Below are 20,166 nucleotides of genomic sequence, written 5' to 3'. Positions count from 1 at the left end.
AAAATACTCCAAAAGATTCCCATACATAGTACAGTAGGTGTATATATAGCCTGTATGTAATTTCTTTGGATTTTCCACAGAGTTTCAATTAAAAAAAGCATTCTTCCTCTGGGAGTTTTAGCACACAATTCAGAGGGTGGCAACCAAAGAACCATGACCAATATGTTGGGCTACATTATGGAATGTGTACACCAAAATACCTATTATCCTTGAGTGCATCTATGGAGATTGGAGTCTTACTTTGGCAAGTTTTGTGACTATGACAGAATGAGCTCAATTCAATTGCCCACCTGGCCCGTATCTCTTTTATTCTTTTGCAATTCTTGATGGAAGAGTCTCCTTGGATTCAAATGGTCATGGTTTCTTGGATCGATCAACTTGGGTACAACCAGCCTGTCAGATTATTGCTAGGGGCTATTATAGCCACTAACAGTAATCACTGTGTTTTCGCGGCAGGGATGGCTTCCCCCACCCCCCCTACTGGACTGCTCTCCATGGGAGGGGTGTCCCCATCTACAGTGACTGTGTTGATGAGGGAATCGAATGATTTTATTTCCTGCAACCTGTGGTTGCAGGAAAGAAAATCGCTTAGGCTATGGCCGGCTTTACAAAGACTGATATAAGACTGATGGGCTTTCTTATTCAGATACTAAAATGAACAAATGTTCTTTAACAAGATCTTGTGCTGAATGATCATACAGAAATGCTTTCAGGTTTTTTGGGGGGGTTTTTGCACTAATACACTGGTTATTATTTTATTTCTTATCAACCTTTTGTACTGATATGGTACTATTTAATTGAAGCAACCTTTATCTGTTACACATCTTGCAATAATTAAATATTATATAGCCAGTATCCCATAACAATACATTTATTTCTAAAAATATGTTGCTTGTGATTGAGAGATCACGTGTCTTTACATCACCTTCCAACCAACGTCTGATCACATCTGCTCCCACTATGGCAGCTCGCACAAATAGAAAACTTCTAATCCCTTATCAAATCCTTAGTGGAAATTTCAGATGCTGGCAGGCAAGAAGTACCTGGATTTTTATCTCTTCAAGCAGTATAAGATTATTCTCAAAATTCATTTGTAGGACAAAGATACAGAGACCTTTCTGTCTTAACAATGTGAAAGCGGCAATAACACTTTCTCCCCTTTTTCTTATCATTAGAGGTTATCTCTTGGGAAGCAATTGCCTTCTTAACAGGTTCTTTTAATCCAACCTCAGTAGAGACCTTTATTAAGTTTTTAAAGAACACTGAAAGCTCTAAACAGGCAATATGACTGCCGTGATGCTATATTCTCTGTTCATTTGTGATGACTTTTTACAATAGGAAAATGTTACCACTGATAAAAGGGCAAAAAGAGCAAGGCTGCCTCTGCTAGCCTATAGTATCTGTTGGAAAAATCCTTCTATTATATAACAATTCCTTTCACTTGAATAAGATTAGGAAAAGCAGGTCCCATTTTTTTTATCTGAACTGATGAAAACATGCACAGATAAAGCTGAAAATATGTGAGGATATAATGTTTGGAATATTACAAGTAATCCCTTAAGAAATTATTACAAGATGGATTTTTAACTATAAAACTATGATTATTAACTAAGATTTTAGATTAATTAATACCTTGTTTAATTGAAATGTATTACATTATTTCTATATCCGTGTGTGGAGAGATTTACTTTATCTCTGTGAATAAATACTTAAACAATTTTGGCAATTTGTTTTGCAACTATACATACTATTATGCGTCATAGACAAAAATATGTTTACTCATTCTTGTCCCCATATCAGATCTCATCAAAATATACCTGGATAAACCTTACAATATAATAAGGAGAGATATGCAAACGTTGGACAGTAAATGTACCACTGAGTCCACTGGAACCCCTGAACACAGGGTGAGCTGCAATAGACTACTATTTTACCTGACCACATTGTTTGTAATTAGTGCAAAAGAAGAACCTCTGTATGTAATCAGCAAATATGGCTGCCCCCACATACTTCTATAATTACATATTATACAAAGAAAAAAGTTTTGAAATATTAACAAATATTGAAAAGACTATTTACATGAAGCTGATCTGTTTTACAAATATAACTAAAGTAAGTTGAAAATACTATATATTGACTGTAAACATTCTTTCCTGCCTTTATTCTAGTTTAAATGAGACTCCTGTATATTTACAATGAACACATTTTGAGTCATTATTGTTGTATTTTACATTCAAAGTTCAGGCTTGCCTTAGTAAGGAAGGGCGAGGGAGATATCTGCCTGTCTTTGAAAAGCATAGAAGGTGCCAACACATAGTGTGTGACTTCTAATGAATGTTGCAGCAATTGCTCTGCCTTCCACCTACTTGCAGTATGGTCCTGTCCCACCAATACAAGCACCTCAAAAATTTAAAGTGTTATCACCAAGTTACCCTAAACATCCCAGTCCTACTGGTAAGCTTAAAAACTGTGGAAATGGTTTAGTACGGCTACACTACTCTACAGCACTACTAGGCCGGCCAGTCACAGGATCCTCAACAACCATGGCTCATCTGCTGTCAGTGGGATTCCCTGCTGGTGACACAATGTAAACAAAAGCAGAGCCGGCATTAAAAAATAAAAAACAGCTTGGGGGTCCCCACACAATCCATGCCAGGCCCTTCGAGTCTGGTGTGGATTTTGAGAGGACCCCCATGCCATTTTGTTTTTTTTAATGTGTGGGGTCTCCCCCCAAAATCCCATGCAGCCCGGTAGGCCAGAAAAGGGTAGCAGGCGCCCAGACCCGAACCATGTCCAAGAGAAGGGATCTCTTCTCTCCTCAAAGTACCTTGTCCCCATGTTGATGAGCACAGCTGACCCGGTGGTTGTGTGGGTGCGGGGACCCCTGCTCATCAATTACGATGAACATCCACCCATATGAAAAAAAAAATCCCACCACCCACTAAACACAACTAGTTCATCTAGAGATGCTCATCAAATGACAGACACTTCTCCCCCCGGTAAGTATGGGGGCAGGGTCACACGATGATGTCACCAGGTGACCATGCTCCTATAACATCACTTAGAGACCCCTTGTCCATGGTGTCATAGAAGCTCATAACAGGAATGATTTACCCTAAATAGGGTACTCCCATGTGCACCTCCAAATGGGGGAAGTAAGGTATATCTCAATTTAGTTCCCCTAAAGAGGGTACCCCTTTAATAAATCATTCCTGTTATGAGCTTTTATGTACGTTGGTAAAACTTTATGACATTTTACAGAACATAGGGTCTGTCATGTCCTCCTACCCTATATATTCCCCCTTGCCTAAATATACAATAATAAATTTAAGATCTTCATCAGCGGGTTTATTAGGGGATCCATGTAGCCTTTGTTGGATAAATTGATCTGAGTTGCTACTGTTTAAATGTATTTTATTGATTTTATTTTCATATATTTTCAAGTGTATTTTAATTGCTATTCAATTGTTACTAGTGTGTATATCTTTAATAACATTTTCAATCAGAATGCACCGATCGTTGCCCAGCGATGGGTAAAATGTTAGCTTAATTAGCAAGGAAGGTGCCACAGGACATCGAACCAGTATATGCAGCCTGATCTAATGTACTATAATCTAATTCAATTTCGCTTCTACATCCATATATTTCCTTCCTTCATATCTATTAATTCCTATACGGTCGGCCATATTCCGGAGATGCCCAATCAGACGTCTTAGACATCATTAATTGTCAGCCAATCAGAAGTCAGACACATATACAGTATAGTCTACCTGGATATGGCGGCTGTCACTTCCTGAAGACGCCTCTGGGCGAAACGTACGTACGTCGACAATGTCACGTCCAGGTCCGGGAACATCCAGGCTTAGTGAGAACGAGGCGTGTAGCGCATGTCGGCCATCGTAGATTTACACAGGCTGCAGATACTGGTGCTGGTTTACAGGCACCATTCTATGTGAGTGGAAGATTGTTTGATTTTACAGATTTATGCTCATTTAATAAATACTGCACTTAGAAGGATATCTCACTTGTTTGGTTTATCTGAGTGGTCCGGCACTTTATCTGCATAAGGATAGTCCATATCAAACACCATACAAGTATTGGAGGCATGTTGGGAGTCCCTATTGCACAGCATATGGCCATGAATGGAGAGCTGCTGGAGGGGAGATATTTCCTGAGAGGATGGTCTCCTATATGACCAAAAAATGCATCTGACCACCTTAATTGGGGTCAAAAGGTCTGGTGAGTGAGCAATCTTTACTTTCTCCTGCCGACACGTGGTGAAGATTTAGGTCACTTTTTTGGTTCGGGTCACAGTTTAAAGAAGTTGAAAGGACTGTCACTTTTATTCAAGCACAATTATACTTGTGGACTTTTATTCATTTATTTTTGATTTATATGCTTTTTGTATAAATTATTGGAATATATCCTACACCTTGATAAATGTATTTAAATTATAATGGTTCTACTTAAGGGCATGTAGTGATACTAGTTTCCTAAATAACTGCATATTTCACGTTTTTTTTTCTATGTAGTGCCTACCTACATGCAGTATATTACATATTTGTTTCATGCGGGTCAGCATTTATCACGTAGGCGCTGGACTTACATTGGGGGGATTTTTTTTTAAAGGATTTGTGTATTTATTTAGTTCTGACTTTTTTTGGTGAATGAGTAGGGGTACTATGGGGCAGTGGCAGGATATGGGGGCCCCCTTGTTAAAGATTTCAATAATGATCACTGAGGGAGGAGAGACTGAAGAAATCTTCCAAACCGATTACATAATTAAAGGGAGGTGGCACTGCCACACTGTAAATGAAAGCTTTTATATCTAGCTCACAAATCTGAACCTGGTACTAGTAGATCAAAACACTGGGTAAGTATCTTACAGTATTTTGGAACATCTGCCCAGGTAAGGTAAGAGTCTGCATTTATATAGAGTAGGAGGCTGAGAAAGGCTTCTATTAAGCTTTTGTGAAGTGCTGCTCAAAGAGCACTTACGTGTAGTAAATGATAATAACCAGTTACACACTTTAATTAATCCCACTGCTAATCTCACATCTCAGAATTTTTATTTATTTGAGGTATTGCTGTGGATTACAACAGTTCTAGCAAGAAGCCCAAAGAATTGTAAGCATATAGACATTTGTTCTGAGAACCAATACATTGGGGTTGATTTACCAAAAACTGGAGAGTGAAAAATCTGGTGCAGCTGTGCATGGTAACCAATCAGCTTCTAACATCAGCAGCTGTGCATGGTAACCAATCAGCTTCTAACATCAGCTTGTTTAAACAGGCTTTGACAAAAAAAAAAATGTAAGCTGACTGGTTTCTTTGTAGAGCTGCACCAGATTTTGCACGCTCCAGTGTAAAGGTGAGAATACACGATTAGAAAATTGACCGATCGGTCATCAGACGACAGAGGCGTTCGTTTGTTGGTTGAAATCTTGGCCCACATTAACCAATCTTAAAAATTGTCCGTCGGGCAATACGTGATGTTGACGTCTTCCATACAAGTGGAAGTGATGCAGTGTGCGTGTGACCTTGTAGCCACGCCCTTCCGGCCAGAATGAGAGATATACACAACAATTAACAGCAATGAGTATAATATAGTTTATTACGTTAACTATATAAATAAATATAAATAGTGATATATAAAAATATAATATGCAGAATTCTGGTTTCATTATCTCATTAGGCCAATCTACTTTTAACATTTGGATTTTTCGTTTGTGTTTACGAAGACTCCTTGGACATAAACATCCGAGTCATCTTCTGTTTCCGCTCATGTGTGATAGCGCTTGATAGATTTTTTTCATACGACCGTCATACCACCACATAGAAAATCAGTCGTTCATATGCAAAACAACATTTTTCACTGTTGTTCAACTGGATTTTTTTGTTCACAATATCGTTATCGGTTAAAATCTCACGCTCATCAACGAAGAGAAAATCGTTCGATCAGTGGTTGAGCGAAATCTTTCGTACGATTTTCTTATCGTGTGTACAGGGCATTATTAAATCACACCCAATGTTTTGGCACTCTTTAGAGGGAAGGTGAAAACTTTTCAGTGTGTTCTTAGATAACATGTAAAAGAGATCAGCTTGATGTAAATTATGTTACTAATATACTGTATATTACCATATTTGGCAGTACTAGGGTCGTTGGTTCGAATCCCAACCACGGCACCACCTGTCTGGAGTTTGCATGTTCTCCCTATGTCTACTTTGGTTTCCTCCTACACTCCAAAGACATGCTGGTAGGTTAATTGGATCCTGTCTAAATTGGCCCTAGTATGTGTATGTATGAATGTAGGTTAGGGACCTTAGATTGTACACCTCTTGAGGGTTAGGGACTGATGTGAATATACAATATATATGTAAAGCGCTGCGTAAATTGATGGCGTTATATAAGTACCTGAAATAAATAACATACTGCCCTGTGTAGAATTTGTAATTATTGATGTACATATGAAGGCTTTTTTTTTACCTTGTACTGCTTAACATTGGTTGTGCTTCATTACTTCTCACAATATAATATATGAGCAGGTGAAATCATTGAAATCAATGTATTCCCTATGTGTAAGGTTACTTCAAGTAATACAGAAAATGGGCATTTTGTATTTACAGTATATATATGTATTTGGGCAGTCACAATCAAACTCTCTATATTTAATAAAATAACAAAAATAAGAAAGAATGAACTGATAAAAATGTGGTGGAAATGAAAAAAAAAGTGTTTTAAAGCTGAACTTGGGCACAAGAACTTTCTTTCAACTGTATTCCTCAAAAGCAAAAAAATCATATAAATCCAGTTTGTTTGCACCTAAAACCTTTGCAACTTCAGGTATTACTTTGAAAAATCCCTGGTGATATCATCACTGTAAGGTACATAGTCTGTGCAGAGAACGGAGCTGCGGGAGGAACTCAGCAGAGGCACCCACTACAGGCTGCCTGCAGAAAACTACAGGGGGGGTGGAGACAAGACCAGTCACCCTGCACAAGAGGAGAGAGAAGAAACCCCTGCACAAAGGCAACATTTTACACTAAATGACTGCACAGATCATATCCAAAGTACACAAAGATTTAAGTATGAAAGCGCATGCCTCTTGTATTTAGACAATATTTGCTTAGGCCAGTTTTCAGCTTTAGGGCCAATGTTGCAATATGTTAACAAAATATGCGCTTAATGCATTAAATTTTACTTTTAAATGCATGTCATTTTGGTAAGACTGGAAGTCATTCAAGGTGAGCAGAACCAGTTATATACAATGTGGGCCTAACTGCTCTAAAATATTAGAAACTGAGAATGGAGCTTTTGCCTACAGAAAAAAAAAATTAAAAAGTTTTCTAATATTTTCTAAACAGCAGAAAAAAGTTGATGGATTAAACCCGATTGGTTATTAACACCAACACATTCCTTTAAAGTTGTATTTAGGAATAAGTCCTGGTGTGATGCCAACAATTCTTTGATATCGGGTCGCCAGCTAAAGTATCATGTTGCTCAAGACAGCTACAAATTATTTTTATTATTATAAATAATGCTTCCTTATAAATACCCTATTATTGTTTTCATCTTACCTGATACACAACTCTTTAACTCTGGGTGACATGAAAGAAAGAGGATCTCAGAACTTGATTTTTCTACCTCCTCTTCAAGCCATAGGAAGAGTTTGCTGATCCTAGACAATAATTTAAGGTGCTTTAGCTGTAATGTTGTGTTTCTAGCTTTCCTCTGATGGTCTTCTATGTTAACAGCTATGGAAAATAAAGAAGAAAAATGTAGATAAAATAAATATACAGGTGTTCAAGCTCTTTCTGCAATTATTTGCACTGTAATATAAATTAAAAATCCAACTAATCCAGCTAAGAGAGTGGCAGAGAGGCCAACCAGGGAGCTCAGATCCACAGATGTGTTCCTGACAAGGAGGTGGTGAGTGACACAACCCCTTTCATGTTCTTAAAACAGAATTATACATAATGTACAAATCATCTGATTGCAATCCAGTGTATCATAACAAGTGAGTTTATTTAAAAGAGAAGCATGGGCTGGAGAAAAAAAAGAAAACATTATACTCATCTAGGTAAATGTAGCATCGATCCGATGCTGCATCTGTTCCCTGCTGGCTCTGCACAAAGACCACGATAACTCAGTTCTCCCCCTCCGCTCTCACTGAAGCACTGGGCTGTGGAAGGGATGGGAGCGGCTGGATCAGGCTCTCAGTGGATGCCAGGTGCCAGTCAAGGGTCCTGGGCAGATCCCAACCATATGGTTGGGACCTTTTCAGAGACTAGACAGGCTCTGTGATGTCAGCTGACAGGGGGCTTCAGCCTGTTGTCAGCTGAAAATGGGTCACAGGAGTGCAGAACTAATGATACTCCTGTAATCCATAGGAGAAAAACAGCCAAAAAAGCTTTGGCTATACTTCTCCTTTAATGTAAGAAAGTAGAACAAACCCAAGAGCATATCACAGCCTTTACACCATTTGGAAACAAGCCTTTGCCATTTTTTAGAGGAGAAATTGATTTTTGATTGGTTGCTCTGGGTTAATGTACTACTTCACCATCTATGTTTTAGTCCTCATGCACAGTGGACGTTTTTACAGCAGCTGTTTTTGGCTTTTGACGTTTTTTTCTATAGACAGTAAACTCCCCAGCATGTTAACCTATGTGTCCATGCACACTTTTTTTGCAGGGGCGTTTTTAGGATGGAAAAACCCCCCAGAACTAGTGGGTTTCTAGAGGAGTTTTTTAGCTGTAAAAACACTCTAACGCTGAAAAACATGGTAAATCGTGGAAAACCGGCCTTTTTGGATGTTTTTTGAGCAGAAAAAAAATTGTTTTTGGTAAAGAAAAAAGCTAAAAACCGCAAACACGAAAAAACACAGCAAAACGCTAATGCAAAGATGCTAAAAAACTTGCATTTTAAACGTGACTTTACAGAGCTAAGGTTACCAGCATTTTATGTTAGCTGTGTAAAGTCACGTTTAAAACGTGAGTTTTTTTTAGTATCTTTGCATTAGCGTTTTGCTGTGTTTTTTTCGTGTTTGCGGTTTTTAGCTTTTTTTTTCACCAATGTGCATGAAGCCTTACACTGAAACTTAATTGTACAGTGTTTTAATAAAATAGCAATTCCCACACTGTCCTCCATTTGTGTACTGCCTTTCTGATCTTTACCACATCTGAGTGATATTGATGATCCTGAATCTGGTCACTGCTCAGGTTATACACTTTGCAGAACACTCTTAATACTTACCTACACTGTGGTTGCTATACCTTAGGATACACCTCTCACCTTTTCGCTGGCATCTTGCTCTCCCTGTCATTCATCACACAGTTGTGTTACACACCGCTTTCAGAAACAACCAGGACTCTTCTTTCTCCAAATGACCATCAGAAACTCACACTTTTGGTCCTTGGTTTAATTCATAATAATCTTTTACTGACCCTAGAATAAGTGTAATACTCCCAGGAACAAAGCAATGAACGGTGAATTATTGTTTTGTTGGGCTCTGTTTGGCAATCAGACACTCATCTAAAGTGAATCTGTCAGAAATTGTGCATCACCCTGAAACTGGTTTAAATTTATTAAAGTAGAACTAATGGCAAACAATTTTTTTTTATTTTGGATAGAGTAAGGAAGAAACATAACCAATCAGGTTTTTTTTGCCATCTGTGTCCTATTGGGGAGATTTTTCTACACTTCCTGCCCTATAGCCAAAAAAGGAAGTGAGAGGTAATCCCTCTAAAATGAGGAACTCTCTGGTTGTTACCAGAACTAGTGTTCCCATTGGAAGAATTCCCCCCTATTCCTGTTCTGGGCAGAACCCAAAATATGGGATTTTCTATTTCTATTGGTAAATATGACAAATAGAGAGGGTGATTTTCCCTAATGGGGACACGGAAAGCAATAAAAACATGTCAGGTGTTTTAATCCCACTCTACATGTCCACAATTTAAAAAAAAAAAGTTGTGCCTTTAGTTATACTTTAAAGAGTAACTTCACTTTTGTTGAGAAAAAAAACTTTCCCATCTGAGTGATCTATGTAAATTAACCTGTCTAACAATATACATAAAAACCGGTTTAGTTAGCACACATTTATGCATGTAGCACAATGGCAGCAACAATTTAACAGTACAAAAAATGGCCACTGCCCCAGTCTATAACCGGCCTTCACAGCAAGGAGCACATGGTAGGGGGTGCACTGGACACCTTAGCTGCCATTGTGCTACATGCTGGATGTCCAGTGCACTCCTGTACCTTTAAGGAGGGGTGGGCTCCCTCAGGTTCACCTGCCCTTGGTCTATCCATTAAATACATGTGCTTCTACTATGGGGGCTCTTAAAATTTGTAGAGTTAGGAATTACAGAATACTGGGGTGCCATGACAAGGCACCCCATGTATTTGCAAATGTGTGTTAACTAAACCCCTGCTTTTAATGCATACTGTTAGACAGGATAATTCGGTTTGTTGGCAAACTGGCTGGCAAGTTGAGCTGGGACTTTTTCTGTTTTGTTGTTTGACATGCGTCGCCCTTCCATGTGCTCCTTGCTGTGAAGGCCAGTTTAGACTGGGGCAGTTGCCATTTTTTGTACTGTTGAATTGTTGGTCAAGGAGGTGCACTGCACACCTTAGCTGCCATTGTGCTACATGCTGGGTGTCCAGTGTGCTCCTGTACCTTTAAGGAGGGGTGGGCTCCCTCAGGATCACCTGCCCTTGGTCTATCCATTAAATACATGTGTCTCTACTATGGGGGCTCTTAAAATTTGTAGAATTAGGAATTACAGAATACTGGGGTGCCATGACGAGGCTATGTAGCTTACGCATGTATTTGCAAATGTGTGCTAACTAAACCCCTGTTTTTATCGCATACTGTTAGACAGGATAATTCGGTTTGTTTGCAAGCTGGCTGGCAAGTTGAGCTGGGAATTTTTCTGTTTTGTTGTTTGACATGTATCGACCTTTCATGTGCTCCTTGCTGTGAAGGCCGGTTATAGACTGGGGCAGTGGCCATTTTTTGATCTATGTACATTGCAAGGATTTTAATGAACCTTGTTGCAGATTCCTACCTTTTGTTATTCTGAAGAAGGAACTATTTGTCTGTGTCCATATGCAGCGCGAATCTGTATGGGGGTGATTTTATCATCATCAATCAGCTGCTGCACCTGAAGGGCTACAATGAGGAAAATTGCAGGGTCTGCATCCCTTTAGAAGTGATTTCCCTTTGGAAGTATCTCACCAAAAATGACATTTTTGTTGCAGGGGATGCTCAAAATCTGACTTATATCTTGGTGCAAACTTCTGGGAAAATAAGTAATTCAATCACGCAAGCAGTATATTAAATTTCTGGGGGCATTCTGTGCACCATCTGTGTACTGAACGCCTCCAGGTAACCTCATTGCATTGAATTTTGCAGAAAATTACAGTGCTGTAGATTGAAAAGGAATGGCAATTTTTAAAAACATTCACTTACAATATGACTGGAGTAGCAATTGCAAACACTATATTATTTTTTTTCTAATTTGTAATTTTTTCCCCACAAAAATAGAATCACCCTTTAGGTCTTTGACTTCTTTAAATTTGGGAATAAACTCACCCTGCTGTTCTTACCCCCTAGGTTAGCTTTAAACATCCTTATCCTTTAAAAATATTGCACTGGGCCATCAAATTGAGAAAGAACCATTTATGAAAACCATAGCGCAAGTTGAAAATGTAGCAGCCTGTAGTTTTTTTTTTCAAATTCTTTAACAGAAAAGGCAGTTTCCATGTCAAGAGAGCAATAAACTGTAACATGTACACTATTGTACAACATGTAATCTTAGGCATCCAATGTATAGGGCCGTGTTATAGGACAGGGCTTAAAATTTCAAGTCCTGAGCTATTAGCCAGGCCTTAGAGTTACTCGCTACCAACAAACACACACAGAGACACCTGTACACACACACAGACATGTACATACACACAGAAACATGTACACACACGCACAAAGACACGTACACACAAACATACAGACACATGTATACACACACAGGCACGTACAGACACGCATACACACAGATACATGTACTTCCACAGAAATACACATGCACAGACACATGTACATACATACACAGACACATGTACATACATACACAGACACAAGTACACACAGACACATGTACGTACATACACACAAACACACATGTACATGCACACACGTACATGCACACACATACATGTAAACCCGTGCAGACACATGTACAGATACACACATGTACATATACACATGTACACATACACACACACCACCCCCCCATAAAAAGTTGCAGAACTTCATTGGTCACTCACAGATCTGGGTACTGCACTCTAGGGGGAGGCAGAGAGCACAGCACACACTCCTTGCTTTGCTTTCACTGCGCTCAGCTATTGAGCAGGCTGACGGCTCCCAGTGCCAATGACAGATCCGGCCTGAGCTCTGAGCTTGCTCAGCAAGACGGCCCTGGGACACACACTCACACTCCACTTGCTATTGGCGAGCAGGGGAGTGAAAATTTCAAGCCCTGTTATAGGAGAATAACAGCAGATTCATAGTGGTGGTGGTCTGACAAGTTATCTATGAAGAGGCAATTAGGGGGGAACTTTTCTGCATTTCAGGAACTGTTGGAGCCATGTGGACCACTAACAAGGTTATTATTTTACTAAAATTGCAGTGGGCTTTTGTATAGGCCATAATTTAAATACAAACACTGCTTTATGGAATTCTTAAACTTTTGCCTTAAGGGGGAAAACACCTACTGAAATATATGACTAAAACAGAATAATGAATGGTACATTTTGTACCACATCATTAAAGTTTAATTATATCACCCTCTGGAAAGAATGTGAAAAAATGGTTTAGCTTTATACATTAAGTTTTATTTAAGAAGAAAAAAAACCAGCGTGGCTGACAAGACAAGTTCCAGCATCAGAGGAGTCATGTACAGGTACTGTATTTTTGATGGAAAACACAGGCATAATCAAAAGGCTTCTGTGTGCCTTAAGGAATCCAATTTAAGATTAAATTCTCTGAGTACATTTGTAGACACTACTTCATCTTGCAGCAAATTCCAAAGTCTGATTACTTTTTTGGAAGAGGAAAGGATTTCTTGTTAGAAAGTTGAACCTTTGCTTGACCCACAATACGTTAGTTATCTTCTTTTCCTTAGATTTCAGTTCTGCACTAACAAGACCTCATTTGTTTCCCTGTATTTGCAATTTATATATTTTTTCCTCTAAAAACATATCCTATTTTAGCATCCGTTCCTTAACACAAACTGGTTACGTGGGTTAAAAACAATTCCAGGGTCGTCTGTTCCGTGGACCTTTACAATTATAATGATTTGTACATGGCTGTGTTTGGTATAATTTGTAGTGAAAGTATTGTGATCGGTAATACAACAAAATACATTTACACGGTGCTGGCATCTTCGGTTTACTGCAATGGTCATAGCAACAACTAGAACATTGCAAGAAATGATTGTAAGGTTGAAAAGGGCAAAAAGAAAACTCTTCTACTGGAATTTTATCTACCTTTTTTTCATCTTCAGAGAAAGCCAAAATACACCATAGCTTTCCAGTTATTTTTGAAGTAATGCTAACATCACACTCTGCCATACCAAAATGTGCCAGAATGAGCAATGGGGCTCACTTACTAAGGAGGAATAGGCTGTTCACTTTGCAAGGGAATTTGCCCCAGAACTTAGCAAACAAGGTGAAATGTTGCTAACTTCCATCATTCAATCAAATGCAAGTACAAATGTTGTTTTGTTTTTTGTTTTTTTTAATTCATTGCATGTGATTGGGTACTCTTAGCAAATTGAAACTTCACCGCATTCACTAAACTCTGGAACAAATCCCCTTGCAAAGTGCAACTTTTCCTGCAAAGTGAACAGCCTATGCTAGCATATGTCTAACATGAAATCAGTCTTGATTTGCCCTTAACCTCCCTGGCGGTATGATTATTTCAAATTTTTGGTGCTGAAAGCGGTACCATTATTTTGCATTAAAATTTGGCATTTTATATTCTAGGCCTGTAATTCTTAGGAATAACTCATTGAAATCTGTCCGAACAAGAGTCTAGTAAACATCCTGGTTAGGATAAAACTTGAAACACAAAATCATAAATTATAATTTAATTAATTCAATAATATAATCAAACCAAAAACACTGAAATTTGAAATATAGCGCCAAGTTCGCACATCACTGAGCAAAGTCGCAAAATTGTTTTCAGTGTCTGATGACGAATTTCCCCACGAATCATTATCACTCAATTCTGCAAGTGGTTCTGATTTACTATCGCTGTTCTCCAGCTGGTCTAAAACAGCTTTTGACCTAAAGGGACGCTTTTTGGACGTCATGGACGTTTCTCAGTTTCCAGGCAATAAGAACAGTATAAATGCAGGCAGGGCACAGGACAAAGCACTAGGGACAAAATGTATGTGAAATGGTTTGATACAGTAATGTTTTACTACGTGATTTTAGTGACTGTCACTTTTTGTCATTTTCAAATTTCCCGCCGTTTCGTCCCCCGTACATCCCAACGCTCGCAGGGGACGGAACCCAGAAGACAGATGCCGGCATCCGCCGGATTACATTGCAGGGGACACTGCAGGAGGGACATTGCGGGAGCGCAGGACAAGATAAGTGATCGAGGGATCGCCGAGCAGCGCCGCATGGCATTCCCAAGTATAGCTCGGGGTTACCGCTTGTGGTACTAAAACTTTAGCCCGAGCTACACTCGGGAATACCGCCAGGGAGGTTAAGAAACCAACCAGGTCTGAGCTTGAATCTAAATCAGAGGCAAGCTTTCACATTACTGAAGGAATTTTCCCTGGCATATTTAAAAATCAATCTAAATTGATAGGTTTGATGTATATAAATCTCTAAGGACAGCTGTACCTTTATTTAAAAAAGCTCCATATGTGTGCTCCACCCCTCCCATGGGTTGTAGACAAAAATTGATATCTCTGATATGTTGTCCCCCTATGTCTAATTCAGCTCTCCCATTCATCTCTCTATAGAACATGTATACGTGACAGCAGAGGAATACCGTGCTAAATCTAAGCTTTAATTTTTTTGCAGGCACACTTAGGGATTTTTTGTATATAGGTGCAGCTGCCCATTAGGTACACATCATGTACATGTTCGATAGATGCAAGTTATTAAAACTGCAGACTGGCTGAATTATGAAATGCTTGGCAGCAATGACAGCGCTTGGAGTTCAGCTTTAAAGGGGCAAGGTGTAATTCTTATCCGCTAAAACTTTTTGCATTAAAAGTTTTATTTTCAGATGCTATAATAAAACTTAATTCAGCAAGGAGAATAAAGTTTCATTTACTTAAAGGAGAAGTAGGGCTAAAGCTTTTTAGGCCCTACTTCTGTGACTCACTGGAATGCACTTAGTTCCACACTTCTGTGACCTCTATTCAGCCTACAGCCGTCTAAAATCTGACGTCACTCAGCTTGTCCAGACTCTGGAGGGTTCCTGACTTTAATGTCGGGATCCACCCAGATGCCTGACCGGCAGATGCCTCAGCCTCTCAGCGAGCTCCTGAGAGCCTGAGCCAGCTGCTCCTGCCCCCTCCACAGCTCGAGGCATTAGTGAGCTCTGGAGGGGCAGAGCAGAGAATCAGTGATTGACAGTCACAGGCTCTCTGCTCACTGAGGACCAAAAACAAAGCAATCAGAGGCCTGATTGCTAAATTCTCGGTCTTAGAGACAGTGGGGAAAGATACAGCATTGGATCGCTGGTGCCTTAACCTAGCTGAGTACGATTGTTTTTTTTAACCCACATTTCTCTTTAATTCCTGGGAAAGCCTCATGTGTTTTTAAAGGAAACACAAATTTTGTTTACAATTAATATAAAACTACTACACAAAAACTGCAATTTAATGTTACTAAATCACTACCGTTTCAATCTGTAGATGCTGCATATTCTAACAACTTCAAATGTAATTTCTTTGAAAAATTGCAACTGTTGGCGCATAGAATGCCAACTGAATTCTCATTTGCTGCTGGACTGAATACCTCACTGCTTTCCTAAGAAATCTGCACAGAGATTCAAGACACATTTCACACATGATCTGCAGATGTTCTGTTTTTGTTGGGCAGTACATTGGATTAATAATTAGCACTTCTGGCTTGCAGCACAAACTCTCTCTACAAAGAGTTTGCATGTTCCCTCAAATTTCTAAGATATACTAGTAGAATAATTTTCTCCTGTCTAAATTGTTCTAAGTATGCATGTGAAAAGGGGACCTCAGATTGTAAGCACCTTGAGAGCCTGAACTAATGTGAATGTACAATATATAAAAGCACTGTGTAAATCGTTGGCATTAAATAAATGCCTTTAATAAAATACTCATCTACTTCTCAATGGATGCAGACACTTAGGATTACCATTATAACATGGCATCTTAGTTTTTCCTAGTCTGGGAGAATTCAATAGCAATGACTCGAAACTTGATGATTAGTTACCAGATCCAAAAACGGATGTTAAACTTGTTTCACTGCTGCAAGGATGTCGCTCTCTATCTTCTCACGACAGGTCATTTCTATTGAATTTTCCTGCACTAGGAGAAAACAGTACCTGGATCACTGCCTGTTCACTGGCCAGGATATACTGTCATAATACCACTCAGAGGCCAGTTACAAGTGCTTACTACTCCCCAAATATTTGCGTGTAAGCAGTGGTTTTATTACAGTTTTCTCTCTATTGCAGTTTGTAACATTGCTTAACCAGAGCAGTTGTTAAGATCTTCCATGTGACCGAATACCAGATTGCTGCTCCCCTGGGCAATACCAATAGGCATGCTGTTTGTCAGTGCATTTATGACATCCATTGTCACAATTAATGCACTGAAAGTGCACCTGATGCCTTGTTTTGTTCTCTCATTCGTGTTTGCAACTTTATGCATTGCAGAGCAATTCATCTTCAATTTCAAAATAGAAGCACTGAAAATTTATTTTCCTAATGCACCAAAATCTTGGCAGTGTGCTAATCTTGTAATTTAAACCCACAGCAGGCGATACTAAACTGTCAGAAACCAACTGAAACCCAACCTTTGCTTTGATGTTGCTTTGATGTTGAAGAAACTTTGACAATTAATTCTTCAGAGTATAAGCAGCTAGAGAGGTCATCGATGGGTTGCTTTAAAGCTACTGTATGTTACTGCTTGTTATGTAATGTCTGGGCAAAGGTGCATTTTAAGCTTTATTGGGGAGAAGAAGATAAATGCTCTGGCAGTAAAATTGAACCTTCATAACTGCTTTCTGGATACCAGGTTGCCATGTGAAAGATCCCACAGAGATGCAGACAAAGTTTCTAAATAAACTATGTACGAAGTCTAATGGCTCTTTCCTATTTAAAGGCTTAGGTAAGAACTCCTTAAAGACAGTGAAAAGAAAAAGACAGGAAAATGCATGATCCTGCACAATTGTTCACTTCATTGAGTTGAATAAAAGCAAATCAGATTGCACTCATATTTGTCAGCAGAAGGGACTGACATTGTACACTGATACCATGGCCAGTGGTGCAAGGAAAATGGCAGTTTCAGTTGGAATCCTCATTCACAGTGCTGAGACGCTGGGGGAAAAGGAGGCTCACTTCTGTGCTTCCTCACGCACAGTGCTGACTGGTTGGGAGAAGAAAAGGCTCACTTCCATGCTCAGAGCTGTGCTCCACAACAGAATCCACAGCATACAAAAGCATCCAACATGGCTTCCTCTGACAGGAGACAATGTTTTTGGGGATGGGTCTCCCCTTCTCAAGTCTCAAGATCATGTGCTGCCCTGTTTTTTCTTTTTATACTTTTTCAAATTTAGTGCATTCCCTTATGCATGATGACTCCAGTGTTTGCTGCAGAAGATCTTTTGATGTGGATTATACTTATTTGCAGCACACTGATCTCAGATTTAAAGGCACACTGCCCAGAAAAGTGGTAAAGTGTGTTACTTTTTCTGAGACTGTTTTGCCATTTTTATTTCTCCACAACAATTAATCATACATTTTTACAACTGTTTCTGTGCAGGTTGAAATGTGTTTGGTATGTTATCACTTTTATGTTTATTCTACAAGTTAACATTTAAATAGAATTATAGGCAAAACTTTATTTTTCATTTTGGATAGAGCAAGAGAGGGTTATAACTCCTGTCAGATTTTTTTTTGCCATCTGTGTCCCATTGTGGAGATTTCCCTTCACTGCCTGCCCCATAGCCAAACAGGAAGTGAGAGGAAATCCCAGAAAATTAAGAGAATTTCTTGGGGACTCTCAGGTCACCAGAACTAGCATCCCCATTGTAAGATTTTCCCTCTCTTACATTTCTAGGGACAACCAAAATTAGTGATTTCCTTTTACTTTCACTTTCAATGATAATGGTAAACAGAACAAATAGAGAGGCTGAATCTCCCTAATGGGGGCACAGACGGCAATAAAAACTGACTGGTCTTCTAATCCCTCTCCACTCTATCCAAAACTAAAACAAATGTTTCATCTTTAGTTATATGTTAAGTACAGAGGTGTTTTTTCTCTGCTCCAGCACCAACAGTGAAAACAAATTCCAAATGAGTCAAAGGTTTTTCCTTTTATGATCTATCTGATTTTGTTCTGTTGAATGTTAGGTTTGTGCAATTGCCATCCCTACCATATTTGCAAACCACTCAACAGCCAATGCATACCACTGCCGCCAATGCATAAATATTGATCATTCTGTACATTCTATTTTTAAAGTGCAGCTCAAGAAAATCTCAGAAAAGGACAGTGGAAAGTAAATGTAATGTGTTAATTACATTTACTTCTGTTCTATCCTTTTCAATCTAAAACTCTCCCCACAAATGCAGCTGGATGTCTGAAAATGTCAGCATGGAAGTAAGTGCAATGAACATTTTACACTTACCTACAGTTGTCCTTTCCTCGGATATGTTCCAGCATTCTCGTTTAGTTCAGTGCCCCTAATTTTTAGCATTGATGAAGTTAACACTCTCTTTTTTTTATTTTAATTTATGACATTGTAAGTGTGCATATCAAGAGACACTGTAGAAGAGATTCCAGTTTTAAGTCCAACATCAATTAAAACACCAGCCAAATAAAGCAGAAGCTGATAGGCTAATCAAGATTTTAGAGTACGAGAAACTTAGAGCATTTGGAAAACATCAAGTATCTGGACCGTTCGGTGGGAAAAAAAAAAATCATACAAACTTCATGCAGTAAAGGGCTGATTAGACCTATCACCTATAACCTTCAAGGCTACAAAATAACTGTGCTTGGCCAATCAGCATATTTCGTTGATTTAAATGATACACAACATATGTAGTCATACAAACGTTTTTTAAATCCTCAGTAATGAGCATTTTCTAAGTTCTGAGTACATAATCAGTCCTTCAAGGATCTTGACAACAAATGGGAAGGCTTATGCAATGTAAAAATGTTTATTAAAACCTTTAAAATCCTTTTTTGACACAAATAAGAAAGATATCAATTGCTTCAAGTGGCTCTGTCAATTAATTTGGGAAATAGTATAAAAATTATGATATGGCATTGCATAGAAAATAAGGCTACAACATCCGTTATTGCTAAAAGCACATTCTTTGAGGCCAGTATCATTTTCCAAGTTATGAATTCAAATCAAGTTAACAACTGTGCAGCTTTCTTGTGAAATTAAGAATTAAGAATCTATGTTTCCATGGGAAAAAAAAACCCTTTCCCAAGACTCTAGAGTTCAGTGTTCATTCAGAATATAAGGTGTTAACGACATAATATGTTTGACCCTTTCAAAGCAGAAGTGGGCTGCAAAGCACTACCTCAGCATTCAAGTGGAAAATGGTCTTCTAGTGGAAGCTGATCGCCACAAGATATGCAGTGACAGCAGAAATCAAACTGGTTAATTTAAGCTGTACAAGAATCCTTCCACTCAAACATTGCAATTTCTAATGTTCTATGCCTCATATGCATGTTGGCACTATCTGAAATCACCATTGTGCATGGAAATGTAGTTGGGTGGGGCAGGGGGGAGAAAGAAATAAAGGTTAATTAATCGAGTAAAAACAACCATAAATGCCAAGTTGCGAACAATAAAATGTTACAGAAAAAATGTAACTTCGCTGGGCCTACAATTGAAAAGGAGGCTGTTTAATAAAAGAAAAGCAATTTAAC

At 38.8% G+C, this 20,166-nt stretch overlaps 1 protein-coding gene across 2 annotated transcripts in view; it reads right to left on the bottom strand.

Annotated features, from left to right (window-relative positions):
• The window catches only part of KIAA0825 (KIAA0825 ortholog), a 515,459-nt gene that overhangs the window by 398,667 nt on the left and 96,626 nt on the right, over positions 1-20,166 (bottom strand). For both annotated transcript variants that reach the window (XM_089679161.1, XM_089679162.1), the window contains exon 5: positions 7,579-7,755. In XM_089679161.1, the coding sequence (XP_089535287.1) occupies positions 7,579-7,755 (177 nt within the window). The remainder of the gene's footprint in view (positions 1-7,578; positions 7,756-20,166) is intronic.

Source organism: Staurois parvus, unplaced genomic scaffold (genome assembly GCF_062004578.1).
Source record: "Staurois parvus isolate SC_StPar_1 unplaced genomic scaffold, SC_StPar_1.0 ptg000218l, whole genome shotgun sequence".
Classification (NCBI taxonomy): domain Eukaryota; kingdom Metazoa; phylum Chordata; class Amphibia; order Anura; family Ranidae; genus Staurois; species Staurois parvus.
Note: the sequence above shows the minus strand (reverse complement) of the source record. Positions and strands in the feature narration are given on the sequence as shown.